The sequence below is a fragment of the Scatophagus argus genome, chromosome 21, assembly GCF_020382885.2.
Source record: "Scatophagus argus isolate fScaArg1 chromosome 21, fScaArg1.pri, whole genome shotgun sequence".
NCBI lineage: Eukaryota > Metazoa > Chordata > Actinopteri > Scatophagidae > Scatophagus > Scatophagus argus.
In genome coordinates this window covers 14,982,168-14,994,590 of record NC_058513.1, presented here as the reverse complement: position 1 = coordinate 14,994,590, position 12,423 = coordinate 14,982,168, and the positions used below count along the sequence as shown (strand labels likewise).

The following is a 12,423-nucleotide window of genomic DNA, read 5'->3' as shown; positions in this document are numbered from 1 at the left end:
AGCACACAGCACTGATTTAGAGAGAAACTGACTAGTAGAGTTGATGTATTTGAATTATTGCGCTGAAACGTTCAGTTAAGACGCCACATTTGTCTTATCACTTTGGCTCTGGGTAATTACGCAACTTTTCCTCAGAGCACGCTTCACAAGAGCTTCGTTTTGAGACAAGTATACGCAAGTTCCACATGCTTCACCGTGCCAGTATGCCTTAATACTGACTCAAGTGCTCGATTTGACTCAGCAGAGCTGCTGTCTCCCACAGAGGCCTCTCCACACAGGATCAGTTGCTGTCACGAACACCTGACTCCACCTGTTACGGGTGTGCGACCACTACAGTCAGGTAAGATCTGCAAAAAGAAAACGTCTCTGCCGGACCCGAGTGAACTGAAGCCTGTTAGTGCAGGAAACAACAACATACAGTGCTAACAATATGACAGTAATTTCTGATTTTTCTCATCTTTTTTTTTATTCACATACAGTACCTTCAGTTCTGGACAGATTACATTCAAGAATATCAAAAGGAAATGCCAAAAGGGTGAACTCCTTTACTAAACCAAAGAGCACAAAGAAATGCATTGGGACGTACAGTACGTATACCTGTGTTAAAAATCTGCCAGCAAATATTAGATATGCAAACATTATAGACTACAAAGTACAGCAGCGCGACTTATACTCTATAACATGTGCATAATATAACATATGAACACAGAGTCGAGCTATTTACATTTGATCCAGAAACGTAGTTCCTCTTCACAATTTAGCGTCATCTTTTGTTTTATACATATTAACATGTACAGTATTATTTAGTGGGGAGAGTTGGACCGTTTCTCCAACATCCTTGAAATCGCACACGCCACACCAGTCGTTGTTGGAAAGCACTCTACACTCTACTTCACCATAAATAAAACAATTACAAAAATATACCTCACTTCAAACAGAGCAGGAAAAGCGCTTACAGCGATCTTGGAATGATTTAAAAAAAAAAACAAAAACCCAACAACAACAACAACAACAACACATTTCAACCTGTAAGAATGAAATGATGGGAGGGAAAAAAGAGGTGTGAAAAGGAGTTTAAAAGAACATGCTGGAATTCCAATAAAGGACAGCAGTTTAACAGGAATGCTTGAGGTTTTGACAGGCCGTGGGTGGTGGCAGGGATTGGCTGGGACAGCGATGGTGACGTGGGTAGTCTGGGTGGAGGGGGGTTGATTTCCTGGCATGAGTTCCCTTTGAAGTCCCAGCTCTCTGTAGAGCCCAACGTAGGAAGATGTGTTGAGATTAGTAAACATCAGTGATACGAGAATGCGGGGGCGTTAAAAACTCCAAGTCCATGTTGGATTAGTAGTGTGTATACATTCACAGGTATATCCCATCGTACTAAGGCTCAGGAGGGTGCAGTGTGTGTCAGTGTATGTGTGGTGGTGCTGCTGCTGCTGCTGCTCTTGTTGTTCCTCCTGAGTAGTAGAAGACTAGAAGCGAAACTATTTTTTCTTGGAGTTGACACTCTTGCAGACCCAATTCATACCCTCCTGGAAATGAATTTCAGAGATACAGCAGCACGTAAGATGAAGAGCATGAAGGATCAAAAATGTGATGGTGACAAAAGAGAGACGCGGCTGCTACGCTCACCTGAATCCCCTCACCAGTGAGGGCGGAGCAGGACTGGATCTGCCACATGCGATCCCGGATGGTGTGCAGATTGAGACCCTCTGCGATCTCGGAGGCCGGGGCGGCTGTCAGCAAGTCCTGCTTGTTTGCAAAGATCAGCACAGGGACGCCGCTTAACTTCTCTTCATCCAACAACTCGGCCAGCTCCTGTGACACACACACACAAACATCTGTTAGTTACACAAGCCCGATTCCAAAAAAAAAATTTCTAAATGAACTGTGTTTTTAACTGTACGTCAAAAAGATCAGCACATTATCACATATTCTGTTTTCAACACAACAACAATGAAGACACGATTCCTGTAAAACTTGTTTTCATCTGTTAAAATCCTTTAAGAGTAACAGCAAACACGAAGGCAGTGACAGGCATAACCACAATGTTTAATTATTAGACTGCTACACTGAAAGGGCTTAGTCTCCATCTCATTTAACGGCAACCGATCAGAGATGTGAAAGTCGTCAGTCTGACATCTAATTTGCCTCTGAAGACTCAAGATTTGGCCTTGCCCCAGAACAGAACATTAAAACTGAGGCAATTTTAATAATCAACTAATTGTTCTGAGTTATCATTTAGCATAAATGCCAAAAAATATCACTGGTTCAGTCTTCCCAAATGTGAATATGTTCTGGTTTTTGGGATGAAAAATTCACTATTTGGGGCATTTACTAGACCAAGATGATAAATTGAAAAATTAACAGATTAACAGATAATGAACACAGTTGTTAGTTGCAATCCTACAGTGTACTGCAGTACATTCAGAACAATACATACCTGACCAGTTTCCTCAAATCGCTTTCTGTCAGCGCTGTCAATGACATAAATCTGAAAACGAAACGAAAATGATCCTTTTTAGTGTGTCCAGCAGGTCCTCCATACATGGGATCAAATCCTAATGATATAAAGCTTCTCTGCTGTGTTTTCCCACTCACCAGCACATCAGTGTTTTCAAAGTAGTTTCTCCAGTAAGGCCTGATCTTCCTTTGGCCTCCAATGTCCCAGACATTCAGTTTAAAACCCTGAGACTGGACACTCTTGATGTTGAATCCCTGGAGCAAACACAAGAACATCAAGCAGATTAGATAAGGGAAGCAGAAAAATTCATAGATCTGCCAAAAGAGCAAGGCCACCCATCTTTGTTTTATTACATCCGTTTGCTCCAACAACAACTAGTGTGTGCGTGTGTGTGTGTGTGAAACTTTACTCCATACTTGTGTGGGGGTGATGTGGCTAATGTCCTCCGATGCCAGCTGTTTGAGCAAGGTGGTCTTTCCGCCGTTGTCCAGACCCAGCAGCAGTATCCTAACCTCCTGGTCCGGTGTGCTCTTTAGCTTACGCAGGATGGACAGCAATCCCTGCAACAATCAGCGACAGCAGCCATGTGGTGTTAACGCTACTTTGCCAGGGGGACAGGGGGAGCACTGTTGTTAGCTAACCACCATTGCAGAAATCCATCTCTTTCTTTCATCCAGCGGGACTCCTTGCTTATAGGCCGTGGAAGTGCATTTGTTTTGTGATGAGCGAACACTGTCCAAAATACGAGGACAATAAGAGTCCAGTGAGTAGCGTTAGTTTTTTTTTTTTACATCATCTTTGGTTTTCTTGAGCCCGGCGCGCTAACTGTTTCAATGCAGAGCTAGTTAACGGCACGCAAATTGTAGCTAAACGTAGCTACGGTGCTAAGCTAATCTCCCCAGATGACTGAACGAAGCAACAAGGCAGCTTTTGCTTTTGAATGTTTTCCTCGGTTTGTTGCGGACAGCGGCAGCCATCAAAGCGCAAGTGTATTCAAGTGAGCGCTACTTAATGTGAACATCTGCGCATTTGGAGCTTGATGTCACCGGTTAATGGCTAATTATTAGGATAAATAAAACTCACCATCTTGTTGCCTTCTCTCCTGGAGACGCCGCTGAGGGTTACTAAGGGGGGTGACGTCAGACGCACAGTTACGCACAAAACTCGGGCACAACCCCTCCAAGTATGGAGGATGAGTTCGGTTTAGTTAGCAGCCTGCTAAATGCTTCAAATGTCAGCTTATAAAGCATAATTCTGTGTTTCATTTTGTGGACGGTCATTGCCCAGAGACGCTATAGTAAGTTAGGGCACACAAGGTTTGTCTCATTTCTCCCAAAGAAGCAAAACAAACGCGTCATAATAAGTTAATTAGCAAGCTAGTTAGTTAGCATAACAGTCAAGTTAGCAAACTCAGTCGTTGTCAAATTCAGAAAACATCTTGACCGCGCCTCTGCTTTGTTTTCATTTTAGTAACATTAGCAAAACCTCTAGTTTGGTTTTCGCCGGTTTTTACGTAGGGAGCTGCTGATTGCTGATTGGAGGACGGCATGCCACGTGCACACGTCTCCACTATGCCACACGAGCACATTTGATTACCTGTCAGGTTTCTCTGCAGGGCGGTTGAAGAATTTCGCAAAGGTACGTGTTCTGTATTCGCCACCACTGATTGCAACCTTTGTGTCGATTATTCGGCTCGATGTCCCTTTTCTGTGCCACACGCAGAAGTCAGACTCAGCTGGTAACTCGAGTAATGAGTTGCATCACTCTGAGCTCCGACTGAAATCTGTCTCAACTCTTTTCACAGCAGTTTGGTCGGTAAGCTTGAACACATGACCCAAATCTGGCCTCACATCCAGTTTATGTCCTTGTTAGAGGAACCGTGTATATACCGTGTAACAGCCTGTGTATGTACACATGTTGTGCAAGCTTAGAACTGCCGTTTCTCCTGTGTTAAGTGATTAGGTTGTGGTTATCCAGATGTATTCAGATGCTAGCTGTTCTGTGGCCTGCATATCCAGTTTGTCAAGCCTCTGGTAGAGTTCCTACTGCTGCCTCCACTTTGTGTCAGCCTAACAAGTCTCATGCAGCAACCAGCTAGCAACCAGCTAGCCTTGTTCATATCTGTTAAAACCAATACACTCTCCTGCCTGTTGGACTGTGACTACATTACATTAGACTTAATTTAGCAGACGCTTTATGCAAAGCTACTTACAGAAACACAAATTTCAGTACAATAGAATTAGACTAACTATTGATCTTATCTAACATGACACATTGTTACAATATGTGCATTGCAGTTGTCCACAATCCAAACTGACTTGGTGAATTTATTTGTTTTGTCCAACAGATGTGTTGAAATGCTTGATTAGTTTTTTTTTACTTTTCATTCACAGTTTCTTGAAACTTGTAGTAGTTCCTATAGGTCTAAGAAAAACAGAAAATTCTCACATTTATGAAGTGGGAGAAAGAGAATTTTTTTGGCAATTTTGCCTGAAACAAAGCGTGGATTCTTTCTAATGGCCAGCAGGGGGAGACTCCACTGGCTCCAAAAGGAAGTCCATCTGTATTTTCTATGTGAAAGTGACCCTACTTCTCACTTGATTTATTATTTCAGTAAACATTTCCCTCTTGCGTTTCTGGTGTCAGTTGCTAGTTCTGAGTCTGCATCATGTTCATTTGATAAATTATGGTTCCATTTAGAGTAAAATAGATGATGAAGCTGGGCGTGCTTTAGGACATGGCTTCCTTGTGACAGAACAGTTGCTGCCACCAATAACTGACTTTCTTGCTGTCTGTCCCATTATTACATTTAGTATATCTTTACATTACTGCTTTAAAGACTTAGTTTCCCCTCAGGGAACTACGGTTTCATCCTATGAATTCAGTTCCAGTGTTTATCTTTATTGATATGTCATGTTATGTATGGTTACGTTGATCTGAGGCTCATGTTTAGTGTTCCCAGAAGGTTCTGCAGGCCTTCACCCTACTTTCTAAACAAACAGCTTCAGCAGCAATCCGGTTACAGCCAGACTGAGCCCTCAAAGAGCACTGATATGCTGCTGCCCTTTATTTACAACAGATCAGAAACCACACAGGGCAAGTTTCTGTTGTGAGATTTCACAGATTACCTACAGGAAATAATTAGTAATGTAATGATGAATATGCACAGCGGCATGCTTGGATATCTTGGGCTGGAGTCAGCAGGTTCTGGTTCCTCTGGTCGGGTAATATAAGCAGAATGCTGAAGCTGCAAAAACCCCAAATGACAACCCGTGGAACCATTTACCAGGATGTGGTCAATGATTTTCTCGAGGAAGTTTGGCCCCTGTGCCTTTTTTAGGGAAGAACGAGCATTTGTGTTTGTTTAAGGGCTGTGTTGGGTTTGGACCCAAGGGCACACACTGGCAAACAGCTGGAGCTGAAGAAGTCAAACTGTGTGTGGTACAAAGAACAACGCTTCCCACAGCTTCTAATTTTCATTATTGCTTAATTCGTTGGTATAGTCTTAATTGACAAATCATATATGACAAAGCTGGAAGCCGGTATTAATTGATATTTTTCCTTGAGCAATGGCTAAAATGGTGAATCGTCAAAATATTTGCCAATTTTTGAGGTCTAAAATGTGGTTAGTTTAACAAAAGCACCCAAAGGCCCAGGATGACAAATTCATGTGTCTTGTTTTGTCTGATCAAAGTCAAAAACCCCAAAGATACTCAGTCTACGATAATATAAAACACACACACACACACACACACACACGACTGTGGAAATGGGAGTTTAAAGGTAAAGCCGAAGTGCCTTCCCTGACCCACTGAACTAAAAATCTGTTAATGTTACATCGTCAGTTCAAACCAGGTCTGGATGCCCTGAGAGCAAACATGAACAAGGTTGCGTTGAACTGACAAGAAACACGATCCGTTTATGTTTTACAGCTGGATCAGTTTCTTGTCATTCCTTTATTTTGTAACATCCCATTTAATTACATGATTATCCCCCTGTTTTCTGCAGATTTCCACTGCAGCTGCTGAGTCACCTTTGGGCAGACTTGAACTCTTTTTAATGCATTAAGCAACAAAAAACAAAATGGCTTTGAACTCATTCGACATTGACGCACCACGATGGGATCAGTCTACATTCATGGGCCGCCTGAAGCACTTCTTCAACATCACAGACTGTCGAACGGCACTCCTACCGGACGCACGCCTGGATGAGGCCAAAGCTTTAGTGGAAAGCTGCCGGTGAGAAGATGGACATTAAAAAAATTAATGTTAAAAATAAAAAGCTTTCCACGGAGACTGTAACTGTCTCATGTAATTGTTGACAGTTTAAGTCAACGTTTCACCAGCTAAAACATAATACATGTATCAGTAAGTAATCATTTCTGTCAGTGTCATCCTTTGTGCATATGTTATGAACTGTAGCCTGACTCTGGAGTCTCTTTAAATTTTTTCTAAAGATTAAATGAGTTTTGATCAAGTGTACAGAAGAGGAGAATCTATATTTGGGAGGGTTTTTCCCCTTTTTTGCCTCATACCCTGGGGTACATTTTAACATCTGCACGTTTCGGCATGAACAATTCGCCAAACGTCTTCCTGTACAAGAATCTTTCTGCATGAAGCTGATGGTCTGCAGACGAGCGGCTGTGTGTTCAATATGTGTGTATTTGGCGCTCTGCAGGGCGGGATCCGTCCCTCCCGGCACCACAGTGGAGCAGCTCCACTACGCCAAGAAGCTGTACGACTCGGCCTTCCACACAGACACAGGAGATCGCATGAACCTCTTCGGCCGCATGTCCTTCCAGGTCCCCGGAGGAATGGCCATCACAGGCTTCATGCTGCAGTTCTACAGGTACCGAAGAGCAAAACGGAAAGAGCTGCGTTTGACCACATCCTACACGTCCACATAGGAAGCTTTAGAGGTTTCATAACCGTCTGTTTCTAGGACAGTTCCTGCTGTGGTGTTCTGGCAGTGGGTGAATCAGTCTTTCAACGCTCTGGTCAACTACACAAACCGTAACGCTGCCTCCCCCATCACTCCCAAGTAAGAATGTACCGTACTTTAAAGCTTTCAGTGGACGTCCATAATCCTGCCGTGTTGTGTCTCTCGCCTGCACCTCACGTCTGTTTGATAAACCACAAAATATTTTGTCTCTCTCTGTATAATTTTGATTTTTGTTCATGCTAACTGCAGAAATGTAATTGCTAATATATCCAGCACATGAGCAAAGAAGAGTGTCAGAGTTGAGTGCCGTTATTTAATGCAAAATGAGGTTTTAAATCCCTCACTAGTGCAGCCTGAGAGAGAACAAAAACACTCTTCTTGCTTCATATGATTAAACTTTTCAAATCGCTGCTCTTCTGCCACATTTTGGGAAAAGTCTCTTCTGTCTGAATGACAAAAAGCAGCAGTCTTTCATATTCTGTCTCTGAAAAAGGCTTTTGTTCTGTCACTCACTCTCTCTCAGGCAGATTGGAGTCGCCTACGTCACAGCAACCAGCACGGCGTTAGCAACGGCAGTCGGACTCAACCTCTACACAAAGGTGCAAACACACACACACACACACAGACGGTAGCTTGTACAGCGCTGAGAGACCAAATGAACTGCGGACCGTAATAGCGACTCTTTCAGCCGCATCATGCAGTCGCCGTCTTCTTCTTCTGGCCTTACAATCTACTGGTAGATTTTTATAGTGAACAATGGTCGTAGTGTGTGTGATAATCTCATGATTCACATCAGGTAATTCAGAACTCCTCTGAACTCTGGCCACTGATGAAGACCAGGAGACGTGGTTCACAGGAAGTGGACCTTGAATTTAAGTTTGCATTCGTCAAACCATTTTAAAGAGGCTACAACCTCAGACACTGATGTCCTTTGCATACAGTTTGGTATCCAGGACTACAAACTACTGAACAGTGGAAAGTAACTAAGTACGATTACTAAAGGACATTTCTGAGGTACGTTGCATCTATTTGAGAGCAACAGTAGGCTTTGTTTGAGTGTTTTCAATTTAAGTGGTGGGCTGTTGATTTATTCCAATTTTAGTCAGAGAGAAAAACTGGGCTTTTTCTGTCTTCACGTCCCTCCTGCAGAAAGCTCCTCCTCTCCTGGCTCGCTGGGTCCCTTTTGCAGCGGTGGCAGCAGCCAACTGTGTGAACATTCCCATGATGAGGCAACAGTGAGTCCTGCTGTGTTACTGTGTGCACCAACTCCTAATGAATGCATGTGGAGGTGATGCTTCTGCTCCCAAATCCGAGTGTTAAACCCTTGAAGACTTGCTGATCTTAAAATATGTGTCAGATGTTTGTTAGCAAGTCAGTGTTTCATGCGGAGTAGATGCTGGTTAAAAATTGCTTTTCAGGGCAGTAGTCATGGAGCCCCACCGCCATCTTGTGGTACGGCACCGGGGACGCCATTCATGGTTCCCAGAGGATGAATCCTAACGTGTCTGGCGATTCTCCCTAACTTCCAGCCCGCTTTGTTCAGCCGCGTGATGAGATTATTCTGGGTGAATTGCAGCAGCTTGACGGGCTAGTAGGATCACAGGTAACTGGGAGCCATCATGGCAGCCAAAAACCCAGCCAGCTTGTACGCCACAGGCTGCTGTTATCCACCATCCATCGAGTGTAATCTCATCATCCAGCTCAACAGAGCACGTTGGACCTTTTAAACAGAGGAAATGGTTAGCAAAATGACACGATTAATACAGTAGATTTTTAAAATCGTACATGTTGTCACCTTTAATCTTATTTAAATTTATTTTCTGAAGCTTTACTTTACTCCTGACGTACGTTGCAGCTGTGAGGGCGGGTGATGAGTAAACTGTAATGTTTGGCGTTCTGTTTCTTCAGGGAAGTCCTGAACGGCATTGCTGTGACGGATGAAAACGGCAACAAGCTGGGCCACTCCAAGGTCAGCGCTCTGAACACGCTTTAGGATGGTTTTTTGTTGTTTTTTTTAAAATGTTTTCCTTCTCCTCATGAATTGTTTTGCTTTGTCGGTCGTGCAGAAAGCTGCAGTAAAAGGCATCTCTCAGGTGGTCATCTCTCGGATCACCATGGCCGCACCGGGAATGAGTATGTAAATATTAGATTGAGTTCCTCGGGTCGTCCTCTTCTTCTCTTGACTCTTTTCTTCTCTTCCCGTCAGTCATCCTCCCAATCATCATGCAGAGGCTGGAGAAATATAAGTTCATGCAGGTCAGACCTTTTCCTTCGTCAAAGTCCCCAACGTGAGAGTGTGCATCCGAGCTCACACTTTTGTCTGCCTCTTCACAGAGAGTCACGTATCTCCACGGACCAATTCAAGTGATGATGGCGGGAGTGTTGTAAGTCGAGAGAGTCGCCGGGGGATGCGGATGTTTTCAGGGGGGTTTCACTGTGAACAAAACTAACTTTTCTTCTTTCCTTTTATAAAGTTTGATCTTCATGGTGCCTGCTGCCTGCTCCCTGTTCCCTCAGAGATGGTAAGAAAACGTGTTTGTGTACTTTTACCCGCTACCTTATTCATGTAAAGTAGTTGGTTAGTTAACTCGGCTTGCAAATTATTCTTGTTCCTTGTGTAAATCTGGTTGCCTACATTAGCCACGGTGCAACTCTGCTACAGGCAAAAGTGCTGTTGTAGAAAATGTTCTCGATCGAAACATGTTGCAAGTTATTTTCCCAACTATCCTGGTAGATTTGGTAAACCCCCAACTTCTCGCCAACTCATTAGTGATGTTTCCCACAGTTTGTTTAGTCTCAAGTGTTCTGCGTGAGCAAACAAACCAGCATTCGCTTGTTTATTCAAACAAAGTGCGTTCTGACCACATTTCTCTCCTTCCCTTTCTCTTCTTCTGTCTCCGTTTCAGCTCCATGGCCGTGTCCAAGCTGGAGCCCGAGCTGAGAGACTCCATCGTGTCTCAGTATGGAGACGCCATACAACATGTCTACTTCAACAAAGGCCTCTGAGGCCGAGGGGGGCGATTACCTGTTCGACACACAACACCGAAGACAGGTGTCCTCACACCATTTGTGTCCGTTTTCTAATTATTAGTCATAATGAAATGCTCTCATCGAAAGCATGGGAACGAAATGAGAACTTTGTGATTTGATCTATCATGTCTCTCTTTTTAAATCTTAATTCTTCTTCTTTGGTTCCAGTTTATTCCTGTTTTCTGGCATTAAACAGATTCAGGGGGCACCATGTACTCCTGTTGAGAAACCAAACGATCTCACCTCAGGAACAGCGCATCACTTTGCCAGATTAAAAGTCATGTTAGTTTGTCCTTCACGGTGCGGCTCGTCTGTAGTTGTTTTTCGCCGGCTGTTTGTTGGTGTCTCAGTGTCGGAAAACACTCGTAAAACATCGTCTGCCAAACTTCCTTACGGTCTGTGCCTTCTTCCTTCACTGCTGGATTTTCTCTTCTTTTTGTTTTTCAAACCAGTGTTGGATTTACTGTGAAACCGGAAAGGTACTCCTATGCATGGGTTAACTCTGCAACAGCCACTCAGTTGCGGTGTGGACGTTGTGAGATAAAGATGGAGGATGCTGCCCTCTCCTGCCCGAGCGGAGGAACATGTGGTCCGACTTGTTTGCATGATTTTTCTGAAGGGATTCCCGTTTGAACATTTCAATGCGTGAACTCAAGGCTTGTGTCGCTCTCCTCAGTGTAAGCTGGAATAAAACCGCACAAATATTTGAAATACTGTAACCCGTGGTGCTGCTTTTTTAATCCCTGTGTGAGGGAGTGAGTGTTTAAGGTGTTAAGGTTGATTAAACTTCTGTTAACTTGGTGGAGAAGACAGACGGCAGAGGACAGACTACTCAAATACTTAAGTAAAATTATGCCAAAGTAAAAATACACAATTACAATCAGCCAAATGTACTTAACGTATCAAAAGTTAAAGCACAAGTTCTGCTGAGAAGTGGCCTCTCTGACTGATTCCTTATGTATGAATGACATGATGAAATTGTTGATACTGATGCACCGACGTGTGAAAACATTTTAGTGATGTATAGCTGGTTGACGTGGAGCTGGTTTTAAATACTTTACATGCAGTGTGGTGGGTTACAGTGGTTCCCAGTTTAGGGGTTGGACCCTCCAGATGGTCACCAGATGAATCTGAGACGATTAAAGACTGAAGAAAGCAACAAGATTTTCCCCTAATCTTTACTTTTATTAAATATCAAGCCTTTTTGTACATCTTTGGACCTTGAAGAGGTATTTAAATTAAACTGGTTTGATGAAATCTTTCTGCTTTTTCATTACACAGGGAGACGACTCAAAAATCTTTAATGTTTTGTATATTTTATGATCTCATAATTATTTTTTTAAATGAGCAGACTAATCTATGGATTAACCACTGACTCCAGCTATCGGACAAATGTAGTGCAGCAAAAAAATATGAGATCATAACATCATGTACCTCTGAGGTGTAGTGCAGAAGAGCTGGGAATAGCCTAAAGTATAAATAACGAAGTAACGAAGTACATTTACTCATGTGCTGTACTTGTACACCACTGATTTTGAGAAATAAGACAGAGATTTCGGTTATCAGACATCTTTTGGTAGTCGGACTACTGCAGCAGCGGCTCCAGTTGCTCCACACGGAGGCTGCAGCGCCCCCTGTCGGTTCGGCCGGTAACGCCGGGAGGAGGAGGAGGAGGAGCCGCACGGGCAGCTTTATAAAACCGCCTTGACCCTGGAAACGAAAACAGTCCCGAAAAGACAGACAGCTACCGACTCCAGCCAGCACACCTCCAGGGGGCCCACAGCGCACTCAGGGAAGCCTCACCTTCACAGCGGAGCTGAGCGCGCACACCTTCCGCTGTTGTTGACGTCGCCGGTTGGTTTGAAAAAAACAGAAAGAAAGAAAAAAAAAGCGGAGCAGACGCGGGGGGGGACGCTGCTGCTGCTGCCTGCCGCTGGACCCAGACCGCAACGCATCTACGCAGCAAACAGCGACGAAGAGGCTGGAAG

At 43.7% G+C, this 12,423-nt stretch overlaps 2 protein-coding genes across 3 annotated transcripts; one reads left to right on the top strand and one right to left on the bottom strand.

The window, feature by feature from the left end:
* Nucleotides 1–447: 447 nt before the first annotated feature.
* arl3b (ADP ribosylation factor like GTPase 3b) lies at nt 448–3,683 on the bottom strand. The gene is made up of 6 exons (XM_046376546.1): nt 3,548–3,683; nt 2,881–3,024; nt 2,602–2,718; nt 2,444–2,494; nt 1,633–1,818; nt 448–1,532 (listed from the first exon to the last, which is right to left on the bottom strand). Exons 1-6 carry the CDS (start codon nt 3,548–3,550, stop codon nt 1,485–1,487), a joined length of 549 nt encoding a protein of 182 aa, XP_046232502.1. The 5' UTR covers nt 3,551–3,683; the 3' UTR covers nt 448–1,484.
* A 281-nt stretch (nt 3,684–3,964) lies between these two features.
* sfxn2 (sideroflexin 2) lies at nt 3,965–12,297 on the top strand. Of its 2 annotated transcripts, XM_046376543.1 has the most exons (13): nt 3,965–4,102; nt 6,473–6,702; nt 7,142–7,312; nt 7,406–7,504; nt 7,929–8,004; nt 8,555–8,640; nt 9,314–9,374; nt 9,472–9,538; nt 9,612–9,661; nt 9,740–9,789; nt 9,880–9,927; nt 10,312–10,457; nt 10,604–12,297. In XM_046376543.1, the coding sequence occupies exons 2-12, from the start codon at nt 6,548–6,550 to the stop codon at nt 10,409–10,411; spliced, it is 963 nt and encodes a 320-aa protein (XP_046232499.1). In that variant the 5' UTR covers nt 3,965–4,102; nt 6,473–6,547; the 3' UTR covers nt 10,412–10,457; nt 10,604–12,297. The 2 variants fall into 2 exon arrangements, with proteins under 2 accessions (XP_046232499.1, XP_046232500.1); XM_046376544.1 differs by lacking the exon at nt 3,965–4,102 and adding an exon at nt 4,156–4,279 and having other exon boundaries at nt 10,312–12,297.
* The last annotated feature ends 126 nt before the right edge of the window (nt 12,298–12,423 follow it).